This window comes from Necator americanus, chromosome II (genome assembly GCF_031761385.1).
Source record: "Necator americanus strain Aroian chromosome II, whole genome shotgun sequence".
NCBI lineage: Eukaryota > Metazoa > Nematoda > Chromadorea > Rhabditida > Ancylostomatidae > Necator > Necator americanus.
Window position 1 is genome coordinate 28,867,189 of NC_087372.1, and position 22,952 is coordinate 28,890,140.

Here is a 22,952-nt window from a genome sequence, read left to right on the forward strand (position 1 = left end):
AAGCTACTTTGGAGGGTTGCGGGCGAGTGCAGTTTTATAAGCTATAAACGTGCAGTTTCATGGTAGCATAGGCACTTTTCTGTTACATTTTTATATGTATCTCGACAAAAAACTACTGAATATTACTACTATTATTTATTGACTGTTAGAGGTTATTAAATAAATAGAATAATTATTAAATATTTATTTATACTCTATTAGCGGTTAGAGGTTCCGCTTCCTGCACGATCGATCGGAGGTTCGATTCCGCCCTAGCGCTCACCAGGCCTTTCATCCCTCCGTGGTCGATGAATTGGCACCAGACTTGTCTGGGAGGATAAAAAAAACTGACTTGACACATCGGTTACCCCTGCAAGTCATTGTACTGGCCAGTTACACGTTCATGAACCCCAAACGATTCTGAATTGAAGTGAACGTGGGGGTGCATCCCAAGCGGATTGAATAACGCCAGAAACTTTATCCTTTATCCTTTAGTACTGCAGAATTGTGGTTTTCGTTGCAATCTGCAGTGGCTTTTCTAGGCTCTGTTCGTAACCTATGTACTCCACCGCATGTCTATCTCCATAGGTCGTTCACCTCATCAAGTTGGCAACATCGTCAAAATACGAATACTTTACATTTCGTTCCGTTTGCAGGAGTAGTGGACATTTCATTTATTATGGGATGACCTTCACAACCCTTTCCTATCGTTTGCTGTCACCCTGACGTTTCACGATTTCAACCACATTTTTCGACGTTTTTTTTTTCGGAGTAGCAACAAGTTTACATCTTACGCGGTATTTTCTCCAGTGTCTGCTTACCTGACCTTTGTACACGACTTGAGGGGCTAAAATGAACGATCCTAGAAACGTTAGCAGCTGAAAGGAGACGGAGAACGAAAGATTTTACGATACTCAAAATGAATGCAATAGATGTAAAACCAAACATGGGGAAGGAAAACAACATTAAATTCGTTAGTTGGTTGAAGATTGAATTCCTATTAAATAAAGATAGATCAGGTTGAGATGGGAGACTATGGAGAGGGGGGTGATTCCGTCCATTTCTTCCTAATTGCCGTAAAAAACGGCCCGGAAGATGCGGCGCCGCACAAGGCTGCCGCTCTCCAGTCGAACTCCTTGTAGAAAATAGTGCGCCAGAACGCCTGAAGGCGTATCTTTCGGGCCGTTTTTTACGGCAATTAGGAAGAAATGGACGGAATCACCCCCCTTTCCATAGTCTCGTATCCGTATCCGTATTAGTATCCCATACGAATACCGTATTAGTATCCCATACGAATACTCCACCTGAAATCCTTACCACCTCAGATTGGTGGAGTGATGCCTTTAAGTGTTTATTGAACTCAACTCGATATGCAAGGCAATTATTATATTTGATTTTCTATAGGATCAACAACTAATAACTAATGAATAGAATGATACAGATCCAGTAGCTACAACTAAACATAATCACTATACAAAATATTACAGACACATGCTTATTAGTGGGTAAAATTCATCAGCCAACAGTTGTCATAGTGGTTGCGACAGACTTGAATTTACTGGGCTGAGTTCGAGATGGTTCTCCAACGATAGATTTGAATCTGGCGAGTCCAATAGCTGAGAGAAGCCGGAAACGAAAATCCGGTCGGAAAATTAAGTAGATGAAGAGAGATAACGTCGAGTGGGTTGCGTACAAGCAGTAGGCGGCACCTAAAAAATTGACTATTTCTTAGCAAAAAAAATTACTGATGCACCCAGCAAACCACAATTTTCCCTTAACTCAATAGCTTTACCTCGTTTCCTCGTTTTAAATACGTTAAGATTGTTCAACAGTAAGATGCAAAATTTTTCACCTACCTACGACCAATACGTTTATTGTTGGAGCTTTCCATTCGTTCAGAATCAAAACGAGATTCGGTATTGAAACTAAAACGACAGAGATGCCCGTGATTGCTAGCATCATCCGTTGCCGACGTAACTCATCGTTTGTGGGTTTCTGGAAAAGATTAAAACCATCCATAATAAGTAAATTTGAAATTTCTGAAACGTATCACCTGCGCTTTACAATTAACACTTTTGCTCATTGTTCAACTTTAAAAAATTTTTAAATAAGAATGTTTTTACATTTTATTGCAATAAGAGATTTCTAATAAAAGATTTTCAAGCGATTACTTTTTCGGGGTTTTGTTTGAGTTTTCCTCCACCAATGAGACTTTATTTCCTTTGAATGGAAAAGGAGTAACTAGAATGTCGATGTTACAATACTTACTGCACATTTTCTGGAGTATTTTTGTCGGAATCGTGGAAACCATAGCTTGCCGAATATCGATGACTTGAGGATCAAATCAAATTTGTTACATATTAAGCAGTAAATTCTAGAGAGGAGAACAGCATTCATCATAGGATATACAAATACTTTACCGGTAGCCTACCTGAGTTTTTCGTTCTGTTTTTGTTTGTATCTGAAATTTCGGAAAAAGAGAAGTGAAATATGCACACAGATTTTTGAACTCTTTTAATATGTGCATCCCGAGAAAAATAAAAACAAAGAAGAGGGTCTGCATGAAGGTCTTTTGAAGCTTTTCAGAGAGAAATAATTCTTTTCAGAGAAATAATTTTTATTCAAAACATTATTATTCAAAACAAAACAACAATTAGTGACATTTCATTAATGACAGTTTCTAAAAATCTATATTAGGACATCGTCTACGAGGCGAGAAAACGGTTTGATAGTAACGAATCAATTTCTACTTCTTCTTACACAACTTCAAACAATTTTGCAGACTTTCAGCAACGCTGCTGAAAATGATTGATTTTGTTCAAAAGTTCATATGGTTTTAAAGCACGTTTGTTTTGAGAAACTAGCCACTTACGTATATTCCAAGCGGTGCGATTCAATCAAAAGACCGGAATATGGGTGCCCGTATTCATTTCTGTCTCGATTACGGCAACGAGAATTCGGTTGATGGGACCGACAGTTGAATAAGTGTGTGAGAAATGAGAAATGTTGGATAATTTTGTGCATTCACGAAACCAGCAGCGTTTTCTTAAATTTCTTGGTCGAAACTACTCACAGCGAAATACTTCTGTTATATTTCTAGGATTAAGAATATATATATATATATTTGAACGAGTGGATGACAGTCTCTGGTCATTCTCGGATAAAACTGTGTTTTGTTAAGTTTCAGAAAGTTTTTAGTTGCGATGTTTATTTGCTTGACGTTTCTGCCCCTTTCGTAACCTTAAGGGGCCCAAATAGATTTTGATTTAAATAATATTTTGCCTATTCAATGAAGTGAAATATTGTCCTGGGCTTGGATTTTGATAATCCAAGGTATCGAAAGCAAAAATTGCAAATTGTACTCGGTCTTTCTTCCCGTTCCACCTCACATGCGGTTGCCGATAGTGCGTACATGTCCACGCTAACCGTACGAACGAACGGATGTCGCTGTGTAGAATCGCCAGCGGCGATACGAAAGTTGCACCAAGCTGGACTCAGCGTAGTTTAGCATAGTTTCGAAGCATCTGCTTACATCACAGTCTTTTCACGCAACGGGAAGAAGTACAAGCAGCGCAGCCAGTTAACTTTAGGAATTTCGCTACATTTTATTTCTACAACTAAGATGACCTAAGGAAGGTGTATTCAATCATTACTGCTAGGTAACACCCTAACTTAGGTCAACTTCTAGTTCGGTCTTTTCCAACACTCAATCCAAGCATACATAAAACCAATTGTCCCTACAGCTACACTGTTCACTTCCCTCTGAAAAGCCGCTCAACTTTCTCTCAAACAAATCTTTGTTGGCAAGAAAATTCAGCTAATTCTTTACTTCCATGCCTCACATTTCGCTATATTTGTTTTAAGCTGCAAGATGATGCGTTAAATAGGCCAATTTTGTGCCGTTTCTTTCGGTACTCACCTTTCTTTTGTTTGTTTTGCTGAAGATGACCGCCAAGACCACAAAGCAAAACACATATGCAACAGCAATAAGAGCGTAGTGGACGGTGCCAAATACGATACCAGTAGAGTTCATCACTGCACAAATTCGTGAAGTAGATGTCGTGACGTGAATCGAGTTGATAATAATGGCGACCAAAAGAAATATCTGTAAGCATACCTCTAGAATACCATATAAATAGAACTTTCCTGCTGGAATTTGTGGAACTTGTACTTACTAATGTAAGGGAGCCAGATAGTACAATAAGGTAGAGTTTGTAGCCATCTTTCCACTTTCTTCTGTACCATCCAGCAAAATGAAGCGCCACTGCTCGTTCCAAAGCAATAAATAAATTAATAAGAGCAGGAAATTGACCTAAATTATAAGAATAAATATTTACAAGCATTATCAAGCGTTTTGAACTCTTTTTGGACACTCGTCTTCATAAAATTCGCACATAAACCTAAAAACACTTGCTTATTTTTGTCTTCAGCTACCGTATTCTTGTGTTCGCCTTCATGCTTTCCTTATTTTCTACCCACATGGAGAGCACCTAAAGTGCGCCTCTGAAAATCAAATGCATGAACCCATCCAAACATAGAATTTCATGTCTTGTTTCAACATTGCCTTTCTCAAAAATGCTGTTTTGTAACGCACAATACACATTGCAGAGCATTCGTTAAGCTTGGTGGCCTTTTGTTTCACTACGTCTGCTTCGTTGCCTTGTAACTCGCCAACAACAACTTCACGACGACCGACGTTCTCTGCGACTGTGGGAAAGTTCTTACACAATTCGCAAATACGCCCGTCGATATTTTTCACTCCATTCGCGGGGAATCCGTCCCAAGAAAACAGCACAGCAACTGAATGCAACCATTCATGCAAATGTTTGGTACTCAACGACACCTTCAGGAAATTTGAGCATCCACTTCAAATCATAGTCAGGATTTCTTTTCACTTCGGCTATGTTCATTCCTCTCATATCTGAAAGAATGAGCAAGCTTCAAAGATTACTTTCAGCTATCTTGTACGGTCTTGCGCACAAAATCCATCCATTACTCATTTCGGGAAAGAGATAAGTTATTACTATTGCTTGAAAACTTATAATTCGTTTCTAGAACTCGCTAACTCCGCGAAGGATCCGCTCTTACTGTGCGATACATACGTTGTTCGAACATTGAATATGTGGAGCGAATGTATAAAGGATCAAATAACACAGTAACCTTTTCAGTAACCCTCTAGTACAGTCGTTTAGTAACCTTTTCACCAAAAATAGCAACCACATTGCGAGGAAGCAGTTTTAGAAGAAATCAAAGTTAGCTGGGAAGGCACCACAGTGCTTGTCAGCTGATCATAAGTGAATATAGATATGCAGTAACGATTATCAGCGTTGCACTTCGTTGACCACGTCCACTTCAGACGCCTTTACCTCGGACGGAGAGCTGTGTGTGAGAAAAGGAAACGTAGTCCGTTTAATCAACTTAAGCTTTTTGAACTGCTTCATTTCCATAATCAGTTATTAATGGATTCTTTGGAAAAACGTATAGGAGAAGAACATGTTCCTTGTGAGTGCTGCCTTCAAAAGGGACAAGAGCGCGTCAATGAAAATAAGATTTCAAACCTGCAAATAACATAAGAATAGCCCATGGAGTATGGAACAAACACTGCATATCTGTGACTTCGACAAAATATTGCCCACGGAACATAAATAAATTCCGAAAAACGCCTGCAGCAACAAATGACAGACCATTGATCTTAAAAGGGTTACAAGATGCATTCATGAACGTGTGCAACTATGTCCACAGTAAATTGCTCACCAGATCACCTACAGATAAAGCAAAAAACATAATGTACTTTTTTCTGAAATTCCTTGAAGAGAAAACAAATATAGAGATGGTGCTTGATATGCACACCGATACGCCGAATGCTGTGTAAAGCGTGAAACGAATCTCCAAATCTTCATCGATATACTGAAATAGATTGGCTTGAAAAAAGCTGCAAGCGATCAACAGAGCTGAATGATTTAAAAAATAAACTCGGAAGAAATCGAAAACTATAACGCCAAAGCGAGGGTGCATATCAAGCGTTGGATTAAACACTAACACACTCCTGTTGACTTGAATTCCAAACGAAAAAAAAACTTCCGTACAAAAAAAAACTTCGGTCTTAAACTGGTGCTGTACCGTCACGGTTTGCCCTGAGCCGACACAGCTAAGAAACCACCTCCTGCTCAAAGAGTCTATGGGTGATATCTTCTAAAATTTAGGCGGCGCACAGAACACCTATCCACCTACACATTAAAGGCACCACCCCACGAATCTGGAGTGGTACGGATTTCCGATGGAGTATTCGTATACGGGGTCGTAGATTATGGGGAGTAGGGTGATTTCGTTCACTTCTTCTTAATTAAAAAACGGCCCGCAAGATGCGGCGCGTGCACAAAGCTGGCGCGCTCCAATCGAACTCGTTGTAGAAAGTAGCGCGCCGGAACACTCGAACCTGTACCTTTCGGGCCGTTTTTTACGGCAATTAGCAAGAAATGGACGTAATCACTCGCTCTCCCTAATCTGCGATCCCGTATACGAATACTCCACCTGAAATCCGTACCACCTCAGATTCTTGGGGTGATGCCTTTAAGAGAAATGTCCTGCCATCGCAATCCAGCGCAACATATATCGAAAGCAAAGCATAGATGGGGCGGTCACATTACAAGAAGAATACATGATAGAGGGAGCAAAGAACGCAGGAGTGGACCTCAAAAAGCGCTAAACGAGAAGGGAAGCAAAGGAGATGGGATTATGTGTTCGCCACACGGATGGACCAGCTGAGAGCTCGGCTGGGTACGGCTCAAGGACCTTGTCAACGTCACTCACATCCTTGTAGACATCTTGGATGACGATGGCAAAGGAATAGGCGACTGTAAAAAATGCTGGGACCCACACATTCAGTGAAAACAGGATATCCAACTATCTGAGTAAATATCGAATTTTCATCCATTGGAACGGTTTCTACTTCGTATGCAAAAAGTAGCACATGTTATGGAATTAGTGAAGTGAATATCATAAGAGTTATCTTCAAATCTTTTCAATATTTTTCATGAAGAGTTGTAAGCACAAATAAATTCTGCTTTTTAAAGGGAATTATTCATAATCTGACTAGGAGTTTGTGTACACATGATGAGGAAAAACAAACCGGCGCTTGTGAGAATTGAGGTAGAGTTGTAGTGGAATACGAATTCGTAGAACTCATATTAGATACATGTGGAGTAAATGCGTCTGGAACTTCAAAAATTGTTTTGAGATAAGACGTTTTCATTACCATGAGATTATCTCACCTAGTGAGAAATTTGAGGCAAACCATCAAACCATAAGTAGAATTTCTAGCAGGCAAAGACATTGGGTCTGCAATTGTAATCACGTAGTATTTCTTAATTAATATTCGTAATTACATAGTGTTTGTTTCTTTGTGGCGGATATCATGACGGAGATATTTTCATTTCAGAAATGTCTGCAGGGAACGGAAACAGTGTGCAGTTAATTTGGTTGACTTCGCAACCTGCATTCAGATTAAAAGTGATCAAATTTCTCTCGAAAGGTTGAAGTTCACAGTCAAAAAAGAACATTATTAATGCTAAACTAAGATGCTCTATGCCCATCCCCCCTCAGAAAAAAATGATCATACTTATCACATTTAATTTTTGTGTAATATGTTAAAATAACCAAATTATTGGCAATTGGAGAAATCGCTGCTGCCCTGAAATCAACAGTGAAGAGCCCCATCATTATATTATTAATAGCAATTCATTAAAAACCAAACCATATCGCAGAATGAATGGGACGCCTTAAATTAAAAGAAAATGAGGAATTTATTTTAAAAAAAAAACAATTGTACAGAGTGTGATTTAAGTATGGTCACTCGATAAAAGACGAATTATTCATCAGAAAACAGTAAGACTTTGATAAGTATTTTTTAATGAACTGTAACTAACAAACAAAAGTTTTTATACAATATGACCTCCCTTCGCACGAATAACAGTCTTGAGGTGTTCAGGGTAGAATTCTATGGTGGACTGCAGGGTTGCTCGTTGTTTAGGATGGTGTTCGGGACATGAATGGTGCCTACAAATTATCCATCTACTACAAATTTTGATGTTCATAAATATTTGAGATGCTCAAAAAAGTCTTCCTTATCAACTTTTCTTATGTATATGCGACCTAAAATCTATTTCCTAGGATATATAGGCTTCCACTTGAGAAATATTTCCACTAGCATAAAAGCTGGCAACGAAAGTTGGGAGGTCCAAAAATAATTTGATCTACTGAACTTCCTCCATGGTGAAGTGATCGAAGGACCGGAAGATTTGTTTGAAGAAGGAATGATGCGCGAAAAAAGTGACCATATCTCTATATCTCATTATGGCACCCTGTACTTGTAAGAGTACAAAAAAGCAGCATAATCGGGAAGCGAAGTATTATTATAAAAGAGTTATTTGAGTTCACATATGTTTCTTCTCCGTTGCTAATGTTATTAGTATCTTTTCAAGCTTATCTAGAGGGCTTATGAGCAAGTGCCGTCTTTTGAACGAATTTTCACATCTGCTGGGGGTTAAGCAAAATCTAGTGCCAGAATGACGTTCGAGTGTCTTTTGAGCTCTTTCCAGATATTCGACAAGCAAATTCTGTTTTTGTTAATTACCATTTCCTTTAACCTACTTAATTACTTAGGTGTTTAAATATTCTATATTATGTTGTGTATCCTCAAGCATCAGCACTGATTTAATTCCTTCGGTTGTCATTCGCAAAGATTTCAAATTCCTGCAAGCGAAGATTCTGATGATGTATTTAGAGAAACTTCATCTTGCTAAACCTAATGTTACCGCATCTATCTCGTTTGATGGACATCTGTTTGTTCCTCTTGAGACTCACTCTCACGTCTCCCCAGTCCAACTATCGTCGGTCCCGCTCACATCGTTTCCGCATCCGTAACTGCGTTTCGATGTGTCTATACTCCGTTGATTAGCAAGGAAGCCTTCCTTGGTTTTGACTGCGTCTCGCACCAGCGATACACATGTCCTCTAGGCTTTGTTGGGGAGAATTCGTGTCCTATTAGTTGCACTCCTCAACAACTGCATTCATAGTGGATCGCTTCAACAGCATGTGGACGTTAGAACTGGATGTGTCTTCCATGTGGTAGATTTTAAAGTCACTGGCGAATCAATCCGCTTAGGATGCGCCACCACGTTCACTTCAATTCAGAATCGTTCGAGGTTTACGAACGTGTAACTGGCCTATACAATGATTTGCGGGGGCTAGCAGATGTTTTCATCCTCCCAGACAAGTCTGGAAGCAATTTGTCGAACACTGAGGGATGAAGGGCTTGATAAGCACTAGGGTGGATTCGAACCTCCAATTGATCGTGCAGGAAGTGGAACCTCTAACCGCTACCCTACACCCGCCCCCATTTCAATAATGATGACCAGCGGGGACCAGCCGATAATCTAGCCAGTGTTTTTATCCTCTCAGACAGGTCTGGTACCAATTTACCGAGATATGAAAGCCTTGGTTGGCACCAAGGCGGTTTCGATCCATCGCGGGTACAGCGGGCCTCTAATCGACTGCCGTTGTAGGTTCTATGACGAATTCATGGAAATTTACCGTCATGTTATCATATGTATGTAATAATGGACTTACTATGTCACGTGCGAGTATTCGAATATGAGTAATGCAATTTCAAACAGCCGTAAGTCGGGTCCGACGGTGCAGTGCAATTGATGCTCCAGCTCTAGAAAGCGGTAAAATGGGGCGAAAAAGGTACGACGAAGTTCGTGCGTGCGCTCCGGTCCAGTAGTACCGCGCAATAGCTCCGAGTGAAGTTGTCAGGAAGTAAATGGGACGTTGTAAATCGTTTAATGGCTGTGGAAATGTTGCATAGGTTGCGTTTCGCCTCTTTGAACTCTAACGAACTTCTATTCACCTGCACGTTTCCCTCATCAGCTTGATAACAGAAATTGGAAACACGCATGCAAATGGCTGCTTAAATAGTAGGTAATAGTCTGCGTGATCTGACTTATTAGAAACGAAGAACTTATTTCTTTACGCTTATCGGTGCGATGATGACGTCCACGTAATTTCATGTTACATCAAGCTATGCTAATTGTTAGGGAAAAAGAGGAGAGAAAAAGACTCCGATTATGTTTCCAAAATGTGGCGGTATCAAAGGAATATAGGTATAAAATCAAATTCAAATACTCTCCTGATGCATAGTAGGAGGAAAACGACATGAAGCACAGCTGCGATCGAGGCGAAAACGACATGTAGTTGCGCCAGCTGCGATCGAAGCGTTGCGGCGCACTGTGGCGGGCAGAACATACAGGACGACCTTGCTGACACCGCCCTCCGCGGTAGTTCGCGATGGTCCCGTCGCGATTACAACCGCTATCTCGACCGCGCCGCCTCGAGCGCAGTCGCTTGCGCAACTGCACTTGCTTCATGTCGTTTCGTCCCTTGCCATAGTACTGACGCATTTACGAACATGCACTATGGAATCATCATCATTTCACCAACGCTTGAATTTCTTTTTAAAAAAACAACGAAGGAAACGTCGCTAGAAGAAACGCGAGTTTAATTCCACTGAAGATATCACCACTTTAATTTCTATTGAACAGTGAAGAACTTTCAGAGTGGCAATATAGTGAAGGATATCGTGCACGACGTGTTGTAGAATCTCTATGGTGATACGGGTACAAATTCAAGTTAGAATTGTTTACTGAATCTGGGGTGGTGCGGATTTCAGGTGGGCTATGCCTGTACGGAATCGTAGATTATGGAGAGAAGGGTGAATCCATCTATTTCTTCGTAATTGCCGTAAAAACGGCCCTGAATATACGACTTCAAGCGTTCCGGCGCACTACTTAGAACAAAGAGTTCGATTGGAGCGCGCCAGCCTCGTGCACGCACCGCATCTTCCGGTCCGTTTTTTACGGCAATTAGGAAGAAATGGACGGAATCACACACCGCTCCATAATATACGACCCCGTACAGGAACTCTCCACCTAAAATCCGCACCACCCCGGGTTCGTGGGGTGATGCCTTTAAAATGACTTGCGGGGGCGAGCCGGCAAGTGTCAACTCAGAGTTTTTCATCCTCTCGGACAAGTCTGGTACCAATTTATCGACCCCGGAGGGAAAAAAGGTTGGTTGGCACTAGGGCCGTTTTGAACCATCGATCGTACACCCACACCAAATCTCCATCCGACTGTCTCACAGAGAAACCCACCTCGTCCATCTCACAACTTCTAATTCTTGTTGACAACTGTGCCGGAGAAAGAGGCTCAAAAGACATTCGAACGTCATTCTGGCACTCGAGCATTAGGTCTACAGAAGCTTTTCGAGCATAGCTCGCTCATGTTTCGCGAACGCGAACTGTGTGCCGTTGCTGAGCACAATCGCAGTAAATTCTGGAAGGCTCAAACCTCTTTCTGTTCCTATTTGACAATAACTCAAACATGCCGCTTTGCTCCTTGCCCTTACCTCAGAATGTCTGGAGAAGCGCCAAATCTGGTGTGGCGACCGCAGCTACACCGTACCTCTATATTCAACGGGTGATCACATCCTTTCAAATCAAACCGTTGCTTCGTTTGTTGCATTGGGATTTTCGGTTCGAGTTGTTTTTCCATCGAGGTTGCTTCCGCTGAGAAGGTTTTTTTTTGTGTTTTTTGTTAGCGTTCTCATTTCAGATCCAGGTGTGAGTTTCTTGTCGCAGTTTGACTGATACAGTGGACTTTTGTCACTTAGAACTATCTTTCGTGTCTCCCATTTCCCAAAATGGTGGTATGTATTTTGAAAAACTTCCTCTTTCTGTCCGTGCATCTGTACACTTGTTTGACACTTTCAGCTACCTCTTTCTTTACTAAGAACTGCACAAAACCATCCTATGCTTATTGAGTTGAAGAATGGCGAGACGTACAACGGTCATCTCCAATCCTGTGACTCGTGGATGAATATTCATCTGAGAGATGTTATCTTCACTTCTAAGGTGTGTTACATTTTGAGATTTACGTCGTTTTTAAGTTTTCTGCTTCCTATGAGTTAGCTTTTATGTTCACACTACTTTTGTTTCGCACCATGTGATTTCAAGAACAATGCCCACTGACGTTACCCGTTTTCTTTTATTGTAGGGATTGTTCTTCTGTGATAATTGGTTTGAACATGTGTTGAACTTGAATGTATTCGAGATTTGCTCGAACTGTTGATTTACTAGTCTCTTGTGAAGGTAAATTCCAGAAAATATTTCGAAATAACTGGGAAGGGAAAACAATGTTGGGGAAAACTTCAATTCCTCTTTTAATTACGTCGTTTTTAAGTCGCTGTCTCCATTTGAAGGCATCTAACATCTAAAGGCAGTATTCTGATCCCAAACATAACATCGTTTTCTTCTTTTGTAAACTGTAATATTGACTCGAGTGAATAGTTAAGGTGAAATAGTTAGCAGTCGTTGTTCACATAAGTTTGTAAGGAATTATATTCACACTTTTTACGTTATCAGAGCAATGGCATGCACACCACACATTGTGATTTCGAGTCAGTTCATTCGCTCCAAACAAAAGAAATGATTCTTGGTTGAAGTAACTGTGTAAAACTAATTGCGAACATCCTTCAAGACCTGCGAAATGTTTTTAGGCTCTGTAAGTATTTTCTAGAATGAAGTAACTGCTACTGATTTATTTCTCTTTTTGGTTTTTTCCATGCATATCCATTGTTTCAACTATTGATTTCTTGCATGCTTATTTACGAAGTGATTAACTGAAAAATATTATTACTGGAATATTTCACTGCTAATAAGGGACGCTTCTGATACCTATTACATTTTTTGGAGTTACATTGCTCACAAATGTTGTTTGCTTCCCTAAAATGTGATTTGTGGTTTTTTTAGTACTACTAATATAGTTTTGTGTAGAAAATTCTGGTTTTTAGGTTATGTGTACGTGAATTTGACTGTTTTGAGATCGACTTATTCCCGTTCCTTTCTTGACTTTCTTTTGCTGAAGTAGTAGGTTGACAGAGTCAATCATCATTTTAAAACTAATGTTGATTTGACGAGTAAGAAAGAACTAAACTCCTTTCCTTACCTTTTTTCTAGATTTGGTATTGAATGCATTTCTGGCCTTAGAAGTTACTGAACTTGGACAAACTGCTGCAGATGTTTTAAACATGCTTTCGTAGTATCCTTTTTTTTGCGATCTTGCCAGTCTTTTAGTTTTCCGTTCATTTTGTGCTCAAATTGCTCAAGAATTGGTGTTTTCAGGATGGTGACAAATTTTTCAAGATGCCAGAAGTTTATATTCGTGGATCAACGGTCAAGTACCTTCGCATACCTGAGACAGTGAGAATTTTCATTTCTCTGGAAACAGTCGATATATCTTTCGATTTGTTTTCGTAGTTCTGAAGTCTCTATTATATAACTCTTTCACACAATACTGTCTTTTTAGGTTGTTGATCTTGTGAAAAATGAAGTGAATGAAGTTCGCCGACAACAGAAGGATCAACAACGAGCGCGCAAGCAGTTAGGACAACGAGGTGGTGGAGCTGCTCGTGGTGGAAGAGGTGGTCATCGAGGACGGGGCAAGTGAAGCAGTGGATTTCTTTCTTAGCTATGTTTGCGACCATCCTCGTTCTTCATTATTTGTAAAATTCTAGCTATTGGAACTTTGTGTACAGTAAAATATTGTGTTGTTATGGTAGAATGAAATTATTGCTTCAATATTTTCTCACGTGTATTTTTATGGTAGATTTCAATGAAGTTATCAGTTTGTTTGCATGATCAATTTGTTGATTCATAGGCCTTTTGTAGGTGGACTAGTGTTATTTCGAAACAAATCCATGCTTACGTTTGTTATCTGCAGGTGTGTTGCTAGATAGCAGTAGCGTCAGCTACATCTCAGAGAAAGGTGGCGCACCCTATAACCGTAGATGCAGCTATACAAGTTCTGCGTGTTGGAAAAGGAAATTCCTTTGAGAATTTGATTCATTCTCTTCTTGTCTTAAAGAGTTGTCATAGCTTTTTTTTCAGAAATTGAGTAGGATTATTGAAGAAACCCATTAAGGGCTTTAGAATACTACATTAGATACCGAAAGGAACTTTTCAAAAGGGGAAACGTTCTTGTTTTGAATGAGATAGAATGATCCGCTTCGCATTATTCATTATTGTGTGGTTAAAACGAGCAAAGCTGCACTTCGCTGTACATGTCCTTATAATTCGTGTTTGCGGAGGAGAAAACATGAAAGAAACAGAAAAGTATTCGACTGCTCTGGTACAGCAAAGTATCATATCGATTTTCTATCATGTATTGCTCATGAACCATTTCGAATTAGACTTTCGTGGTGAGACTCAAATACCTCACCTCAGACTGCCTTACATGCGCTTTGTTGGGTTAATCATCCGTACGCTACGATGTGGTCTGCGTCGTCTTATCAAATCAATGCGCGTGTCTCGTGCTGGCTGTTCCTTAGTATCGATCCTTCGTTCACATTTGGTTCCCTTTTATTTTTCTTATCTTTTTTTTTCAGACTTTTCTGTCTCTTTATAAGGATGATTTCATTGCTAATTATTTACAATCAGTCCAGTCATAGAAGCTACAATTTTCGTGGTTTATTCGAAGATTTTTGTATGCATGTGTGAAAACAGGTGTCGTGTATTGTGTTCCGAGGATTCATTAAATCAGGTCCTATTGTTTGACCTGCTGTATTCACGAGCTGCCATTATTCATGCTAATCCATATTGTTTCCTTATTGAACACTACCTTCTTTTAAGCATTTTTCTGAAAGTCCTGAATTCCGAAAATCGATTTCTCTTTTCCTAAAAATAAGAATTTCTGTCGATTTTTTCTCACTCATGTCTCGGGAAAGAAAAATTTTGGGCCGATGAATAAGTTGCGAGCGCTTTTTTCCAAAGTGGAAATTATATACAGCTGTAAGAAATATTTCCGAATGTAATATTAGTATTGGAGAGAGAATTTAACACTCTATGAGAATGTTACATTATTAGTTTCGAATTTCACGTTTTTTTTTCACAGTATTAAAGTGGAGTGTCAGCTGGACAAAACAGAACCTTTTCGACAGCACTTGTTTTTTTTTGCGTTTAGTGGAAAAGATAGGACTGGGGAAGCTGAGATCAGTGCTTGAATGGAGAAGGAAAAATGTCTGGAAATAGCGATCACCGTATCTTTTCGCTCTCCAAAATCGGGAATTGTGACCTCGAAAACGGATAACAATGTCCAGTGCAGTCCCAATATTTTCTGCACATGTGGTATAGTAGGGTGAAAACGACATGAACCGCGGTGCAGTTGTGTGTAAGCGGTAGCGCTCGAAGCGGCGCGGTGCAGCGCAGCGGTTAGGATCGAGTGAAGACCCCTGCTACCATCGTTCATTGCTGCGCGATGGTCCCACCTCGATTCCAACCCCTATCTACACCGCTTCGAGCGCAACCTCTTTCACAACTGTACCGTGCTTCATGTTGTTTTGACCCAACTATAACTTTACCGCTACAAGATCAAGCATTCATTGTTTTTCATTGTTCAAGTTCAATTTCAGGTTCAAAAAAAATTACATGCTTTGAAATTCGAAATATTTCATATTTATCTTCTCTTCCTTATTCTGTTCGAGCTACTTTTCATCCGTTTAAATATTTCTTTGCTTGAATATGATGACGTAACTGTAGTATCCTGCGCGAGGCGTGCACGTCCAAGCATAAGCTGGACCGTGCAAAAGTTGCACATGAGGTGGTTGTGGCGGTGAGCAAAAATTTGAGCTTTCACTTCCTACGTATACTCGAGGTGGTCCGCTCAACCGCGACGCTCCCGCTATGCACTTTCTGTGGTGGATGTTCCTACACGAACTCGCATCGCGCCTGCTTAGAGCGAAACAAATATAACATCCGCAACTTTGTTATTCTCCAGACTTTTTCTACTGGGTAGATCTGTATTTTGTTGATGTCAGGTTTAGTAATGCTTTGTACAGTCGTTTTGATTAGATCATGAATCATGGTGGAGGGCCTAACATTAATGATCCGAGAGCTCCACCTCCACTGCCACCAAGACCAACAGAGACAAACCACGTACCTAATATGATGCCCAGCTACGGAATGTATGGAAGTGGCATCGGCTACGGTAGTGCAGGATATGGAATGGGACCTCACAGCTACGGTGCAGGGATGTGAGTTCTACTTGAATCTGCTGTTATTTCGTTGTTTTCCCTTCGAGAAGTTAAGTTTGGAATTTTACGCCGTAAATTTCGAATTTTTCTTTCCTCATACCTACTTTTCTGCATTCTGAAAGAATTTTAAATCTCTGCAAAACGCCGTAAGAAACTCAATAATTCATCTCCCATCAAGATTATGAGAATATTCCTTTGTCAAGTCAGCTTTAAGTATGTGAAATGATTCATTTATATTTTGTCTGAGCTCTGATACAAGGCCTTTTTGATGAAGGGTTTATTTTTACTGTGTTAAATGCCTTTGTCACACGAGTTCGTATATGTGCCACTTAATGGAAGCAATGAATAATTCCGAAAAATTCATCTCTCATTCAAAAATGGCGACCACTTAAAGCTCCAACTGTCAGAAAAGCGGACCACCGTCAACGTCAAGTTCGCAGTACCTCCTGCTCTATCATCACATACACCAACTATATGCAGTATGTCGGTCCGCTCTATCATTATCGGGATCGACGACATACCCCGGACATACTCCGATGTCGCCTACGTCACCTACCCACCCAGTGGTCACCTCGACACCACCTTTTCAACACCCCTTCAGCTTTTGGCTTCGTCAGTCCATTAACTCCACCAAATCTACCTCTGGAAATGAACTGCAGTCATGTTCGGAAGTGGAAAAACTTGCCGCCATATCGGATTCCGAACAAATTTTATAAAGCAGATTCTTCGCGACCATAACATCCCGGAAAAAAGATGTTTACACAATTCAGGAGTGCAAAATTGGATTCAGAGAAGAAATCCTCAGGGCGGAAAAAGAGCTGCTTAAAACGTACTCAGAAGTCGAACAACTGCAATAGAGTGGTCCAACACTCAAGTAACCGATTCAGAGAAATAAAAAGTGTATTTTCAATATGTGGAAAAGTACGGAGACTAAATCAAAATCATCAGTAAGTGTTCTTGAATTATCGGATGAGCTCTTAGACTCAAGAGGTGCACAGTTCGCAAAATGTCACTTGCCAGTACCCTAAAGACCTGATCGTCCTGCACTCCTGATGAAGGACAGTAATCGACTAACAGTCGTCTCACGCCTGGTTCATCCAGTCAATCGCGAGAAATTCGACTTTCACGATGAGTTTTGTCGACGCATCAGTTTTCAGCAGATCTGATATTTGATCTTCCAACACTCGATGATAACCTGCTGGAGTATCCGCAAATTTTCTCCTGCTATTCGATGCTAATCTTCAACAAGGTGGAACTGGTTGTTACAACCAAATTCTTTCTGTTGAAGTCATGTTTTTGAGAAAGAGCTCTACAAACTATTCCATGACTGAGTCTTACAGCAAAGAACCACTATATTGCACTAGACATCCTTAAGACTCGACATGACGACAAGGTAACAACACGAAACATATTAGTCAGTCAACTCACTAACCTACCGTCATGTGATCCAGAAGGAAGAAATCTGCAATCGCTCCAAAACAGAATGTTCGCTCTAACTCGACAACTCTGTGCATACAATAACGACTCCAAAGAAATTGCACTTGGCACCATTCTTCTCAGTATGCTCCTCCGTCACTTAAAAGAAAGTATAGTATAAAGAGCAGAATATGCGGCAAAACTAGTCACTTCAACAAAGTTACTCCGACGGAACTCCCGTATATTTTGGTAGAAGTAATCCAAATGGAAGCGATACTCCAAGAGAAGGACCTTCACTGCAAAACTGTAATCAATCTCAAGGAAGATGATTACGTCAGCTTTCAAAGATCTCATTGGAGGAAGCCACAAGAAGAAACAACGTACACCCCTAATGCCTCATGATCGAGGAAAACACTACCAAAGTCTGCTACGTACAGAAAACCCAGAATCATCAGCAAATAGTCACCTGCGCAAAAAAATTTAAGCATTTAAGCAAACTAACGTTTAACTTCGAAATATCGGTTGTAAAGAAAATTGTACACTGAAATTTCGCGAAGCACTGATGGAATACTTCATGTCCTTCATCTCTCCGGGGTCGATAAATTGGCTTCAGTTTTGTCTGGGAGGATGAAAACATTGGTTTGACACATCGGCTAGCCCGTGCAAGTCATTGTATAGGCCAGTTACACGTTCGTAAACCTCAAACGATTCTGAATTGAAGTGAACGTGGCGCCTCATCCCAAGCGACATTGATTAACGCCAGACACTTTATCCTTTATCATCAAAATAATCACTTGCCGAGTCAGCTTTCGGTATGCGAAAAGATTCATTTAGATTTTGTCTGAGCTCTGATATAAATGTCTTCTTGATGAAGAATTTATTTTTATTCTGTTAAATCCCTTTGTTTCACAAATTTCTATATACACCACCATATAATACAAGCAATAAATAATTCCAACAAATTCGTTCCCTGTCGAAAAACTACAAAACTATTCAATTTGGCTGCATTGACTGTATACTCCGACACTGCTGTGAAAGTATAATGAACATGTCAGTTTTTTCTTTTTTTGCCTTGGGCGTGATGTGGTATGAGCGGCCGCGTCGATGCGGTTTTGTGGAATCTGTCAATGCTTGTTGGCGTACCAATTTTGTCTTCTGCTTGTGTGCGTTCATCCCATGATGTTGCAGCGTTTCACTTCAGGAGGAGGCGTTTTCAATATGAAATACTGTACTCAGATAAGTACACTGCAGTCTAATACGGTTCCTCCTAACCCCAAATATTATTTGTATTAATATAATTTTGTCAACTGTTTCACGACTATCTGCGCTTTCAACGGTGAAACTACGCCGAAGAGCCTTCCTTTTACCTAAATACACTTGGATTTTTTTGGTGATAGATTGCGGATGTAGATGTTTTCTTCTAGCCATATCCCCCCACATCAAAACGTCGTGCTTTAGAATACTAGTGAAATGAATTCTTTTCACCCTAACACTGCAAGGTAGAACTACATTTTAATCGACAATTCATTTCAAATGGTTGATTTTTCTCTGGATCACATTGTTGTTCTTTGCCAAAAGTGGATGACAGCAGTAGGTCATGGAACTGTAAACGTTTTAAAATGGAGATTATAAGCAACGATTGCGATAAATGCGCAAGAAACTTTTTTCATCCGGTTACACCTCGAACGCAACTAAGTAGCTCACTTTGAGAATGTGATATGCTAGGGTGCTATACACCATTTTTTGTCGGTTTTTCCGGCACTAATTTTTACTAGTATAGTTTTCCAACGGCGGGTGTGGTGTAGCGGTTAGAGGTTCCGCTTCCTGCACGATCGATCGGAGGTTCGAATCCGCCCTAGTGCTCACCAAGCCTTTCATCCCTCCGGGGTCGATAAATTGGATAGATACACGTTCGTAAACCTCAAACGATTCTGAATTGAAGTGAACGTGGGGGCGCATCCCAAGCGGATTGATTAACGCCAGAAACTTTATCCTTTTACTTCACTTTTATAGTTTTCCAACGTTTATATTCCCTAGCTTCTCACCTTCATCATCCTGTTGATATACGAAATCTCGAGAGTTCAATCTCTCTAACACTCGAAAATCCGGATTTTCCATGTTTACAGTTTGGGAAAACTCTGAAATTTCGCTTCTAGCGTTATCAAATTCCAGAAAGAAGTACAGAAGCGTTTGCTACAGTCATTTTCACGCAATTAAACACCCAGGCAAGGTACAAGGTTACAGTTCTGTTACAGTAGTCAAAGTCAACACATATTAATTTTCGATTTTTCTTTTAATGCTATCCTTTCTAATGATTTCTTGAAGACACCTCTTCCTGTTCCCTCTTTCTGATGCGCTCCCATTCGAGGAAAATTTCTGCAATCACTCCTGGTTTCTAGGTATGGTGGGATGTACGGAAATGGTATGTATGGTGGACAGTACGGATATGGTGGCACAGATAGCAGCTTTGCGCGATTAGCCGAAGGTAGCTACTATTTTCTTCTTTTCTATCGAGGGGTTTCGTATGTGTTTACTAATGTTTATTAACGACACTTCTCTAATGGCCATTTATTCGGAGACAGAATGTTTTAAACAGTTCTGCTTTATACAGTTACATAACGGCTATACATTTCAATCCTGTACAGTTTTCAGAGTCATCGCGAGGAGCGTTTCAGTCAATAGAATCGGTAGTGAATGCAGTAACCTCAGTCGCCAACATGCTCAGTTCTACCCACAATGCTGTGCACAGCTCTTTTAGAGCAGTGATCGGAGTGGTGGAACAGTTGTCGAGGTTGAAAATCCAGGTATCCTTTCAAAAAAACGCGCCAGATTTTTCTTAAGGAATTCTATGCTTCTTTCAGCTGACATCTGTGGTCCTATCGTTATCGTTGTTCAAATTTCTACAGAAAATATGGCGATATTTGCTTGTAGCTTTCCGCCTCAAACCTGCTAATTATGCTAGTACTTCTGAAATTGCTTGGGGAGAAGCTAAACAGCCTTTTGGTTCGCATTTTTTCCTCTTTTTTTTCGTGGCGTGAAAAATCTTCGAACTCTTAGGCTCCGACGTTCTTGGTGGCCCAAGTCCTCCGGCAATAAACTGGCCGGCTGTGATGTTTTGGATGGTGGCGCTAGGAGGACCTTGGTTGATATATAAAGCTATTTCACAAATGGTTCGATCGGTAGAGGAAAGGAGGAAGTGGGCTACTGGCACCGGTGCTCATTACACAGCGCAGGTGATGTCTTTACTGAAAAAAGCTAATTTTGCAAACAGAAATACTCCTCTCGCCTCTAATTTTTGAGAGATGGCTGACGTCTTTTTTCAGGCTCTCTACGACTTTCAAGCAGCAAATGATCAAGAGCTCTCGTTCATGAATGGAGAAATCCTTCGAGTGGCACCAAAGGAGGAGCAGCCTCGTGTTCGAGGTTGGCTTCTGGCCAGGTTCGTAGTTTTTGATAGTTTTTGCTAACACTACTAGTGCCACTTCGATTTCGTGATATGGTGCTTTTAAAGCGTAGCCTCCGTTTACTCCAGGGAACCATAGGTTTTATGATTTCTGCTCTCTTACCTGCTACAGGTCATTGCTATAGTTACAGCTCCGAAATAAGCTCATTATTTTCAGTCTAAGTGTATGTTCAAATATTTTAAATGTTAATTAATCCTACATACTTAAAAGTATACTATAAACGCGCAACGCTGGTATGGGATAAATAAAGCTGTTTTTTAATGATAGTAAAGCAATATTTTCAATGAACATGAACAAGTGAATTTCAGAAGAGGGCAACCTACGATACACTTGGAACAAGATTGTAGAAAATAAAGAATAGTGTGTTTCAGATTTGAAGGAAAAGTTTTGTTTTATTTTATTAAATGAAGAAAGCGTAAAATACCACGTTATTCAAATCATAGGATGATCCAATATAATGCAAAATCAGAGCATGGATGTCATGTTTTGACCTTGCCCTCAGGCGCAGTTTGCTTCCCACATTCGACTTTATGAATTATGTACTTTATGAACTGCTTACTTTACTTTACGAAGTTCGAACTTTATCTCGACTTATTTCTATTTCATTCTTTTATTTGTTTACTTTTTTTAAATTATTATATAAACACTAACCTTTGCAAAGAATAGTGGTGATAATATGTCTCATATCATTTTTTTTAAAAAGCAGTAGTATTTCATCCATCTAACAACGCATTCAACAAGAAAAGCTTTTTTCCAAGCTGTCATCTCCAAGATTAGGAGTGTTCTGTTCCCTGCTGCCACCAGATTCAAAAGCGAAAAAAAGTCTTCTTTGAAGATCATTAAACAACATTAAACCTATTCCAGTTCGCAAGAAGGCGACCGTGTTGGACTCGTCCCAATCAACTACGTGCGGATAATGGGACGAAAGTCCGAATCCCCACCTCTTCGCGATCCTATCGATAACCTCTCGAAATTTGACGCATTTTTCAAGACTTAGATAAATATTTTTTTCCAGAGGTTCTAATGCACCAGTCGTTTCGACGGCGTCATTCTCGCACGTGTTCATATTTATTTATTTTCACTCATTCCCGTAGAGATTTATCGAAGAATTACTCAAGTTTTAGAACAATTTAGCGAGTGATGGTGCAGATAGGGGATCGAAAAGGTTTCCATTAGAAGTTTGTCTGTGTTGAAATGGTGAATTCTAAGAACTATGAGCTTATTTTCATCGACCAAGCTGAAAAAAAAACATTTTTTTTGAAGATTTATTCCACTTAAAGAGGACAATTCGTATCACGATCTTCAATACCGTTCCACGGAAAGCTCTGGTGCCTAGATTCAAATGTAGATCGGCATGACATTGCTGTGAGGTAAAAAGTACAGGAGAAGTATTGAAGATCACATCTCAAACAAATTAAGGATAACATGGCTAGTGTTGAGCCCGCATCAACCGTTTTCCAAACAACCTGAAATATTCACATTAATGTTGTTGTAGGAAATATAGATGTGTGGGTGTTTTACGGTATGATATGGTTATGACATATATATTTGATTTCCAAGGTGTTCAACCGTGTAGACGCGTCGCGTCGGCCGCAACGCTGCCTTGTTCTGACATTGGGCATAATCTCACTTCCTTCTATCTCACAGCGGTTGAGGGCTTATCGCACTTATCTTGTAGAACACATCCGACGTCGACTGATTGTGTGAAGCACATTTCATCAACGTCAAACAAACCACTTTATACAGCTTGTTTGGCTTTCTTGATTGAGAATTTTAAAAAGTCTAAAAAATTAGAAATTAAATATTTTAAAAGAATTAAAGAATTTGAAATTTGGCACAATTTAGTTTAGTTTAGTTTAGTTGTTATAGTTGTTGAATAACAATGCGTTGATGCTTCCATAATGTTTTCGACATAGGTCCCAGGATTTCTGGGAGTGCGCTATTCTT

General features: G+C 40.0%; 4 protein-coding genes across 5 annotated transcripts; 3 read left to right on the top strand and 1 right to left on the bottom strand.

The window, feature by feature from the left end:
- Positions 1 to 1,494: 1,494 nt before the first annotated feature.
- On the bottom strand, positions 1,495 to 5,763 carry RB195_019807 (uncharacterized protein; the record flags this gene model as incomplete). 2 transcript variants are annotated; one of them, XM_064187831.1, is made up of 9 exons in its annotated part: positions 1,495 to 1,688; positions 1,836 to 1,974; positions 2,248 to 2,353; positions 2,411 to 2,440; positions 3,406 to 3,467; positions 3,899 to 4,084; positions 4,155 to 4,291; positions 5,538 to 5,670; positions 5,734 to 5,763. In XM_064187831.1, the coding sequence occupies 9 exons, from the start codon at positions 5,761 to 5,763 to the stop codon at positions 1,495 to 1,497; spliced, it is 1,017 nt and encodes a 338-aa protein (XP_064043712.1). The 2 variants fall into 2 exon arrangements, with proteins under 2 accessions (XP_064043712.1, XP_064043711.1); XM_064187830.1 differs by lacking the exons at positions 2,248 to 2,353; positions 2,411 to 2,440; positions 3,406 to 3,467.
- A 5,657-nt stretch (positions 5,764 to 11,420) lies between these two features.
- RB195_019808 (uncharacterized protein) lies at positions 11,421 to 11,686 on the top strand (the record flags this gene model as incomplete). Its single annotated transcript, XM_064187832.1, has 2 exons — positions 11,421 to 11,595; positions 11,652 to 11,686. The coding sequence occupies 2 exons, from the start codon at positions 11,421 to 11,423 to the stop codon at positions 11,684 to 11,686; spliced, it is 210 nt and encodes a 69-aa protein (XP_064043713.1).
- A 53-nt stretch (positions 11,687 to 11,739) lies between these two features.
- Positions 11,740 to 13,544, top strand: RB195_019809 (uncharacterized protein; the record flags this gene model as incomplete). The annotated part of the gene is made up of 4 exons (XM_064187833.1): positions 11,740 to 11,745; positions 11,810 to 11,950; positions 13,220 to 13,297; positions 13,404 to 13,544. The coding sequence occupies 4 exons, from the start codon at positions 11,740 to 11,742 to the stop codon at positions 13,542 to 13,544; spliced, it is 366 nt and encodes a 121-aa protein (XP_064043714.1).
- A 2,402-nt stretch (positions 13,545 to 15,946) lies between these two features.
- Positions 15,947 to 22,002, top strand: RB195_019810 (uncharacterized protein; the record flags this gene model as incomplete). Its single annotated transcript, XM_064187834.1, has 7 exons — positions 15,947 to 16,125; positions 19,941 to 20,026; positions 20,194 to 20,345; positions 20,403 to 20,544; positions 20,599 to 20,774; positions 20,865 to 20,980; positions 21,870 to 22,002. The coding sequence occupies 7 exons, from the start codon at positions 15,947 to 15,949 to the stop codon at positions 22,000 to 22,002; spliced, it is 984 nt and encodes a 327-aa protein (XP_064043715.1).
- Between the last annotated feature and the right edge of the window lie 950 nt (positions 22,003 to 22,952).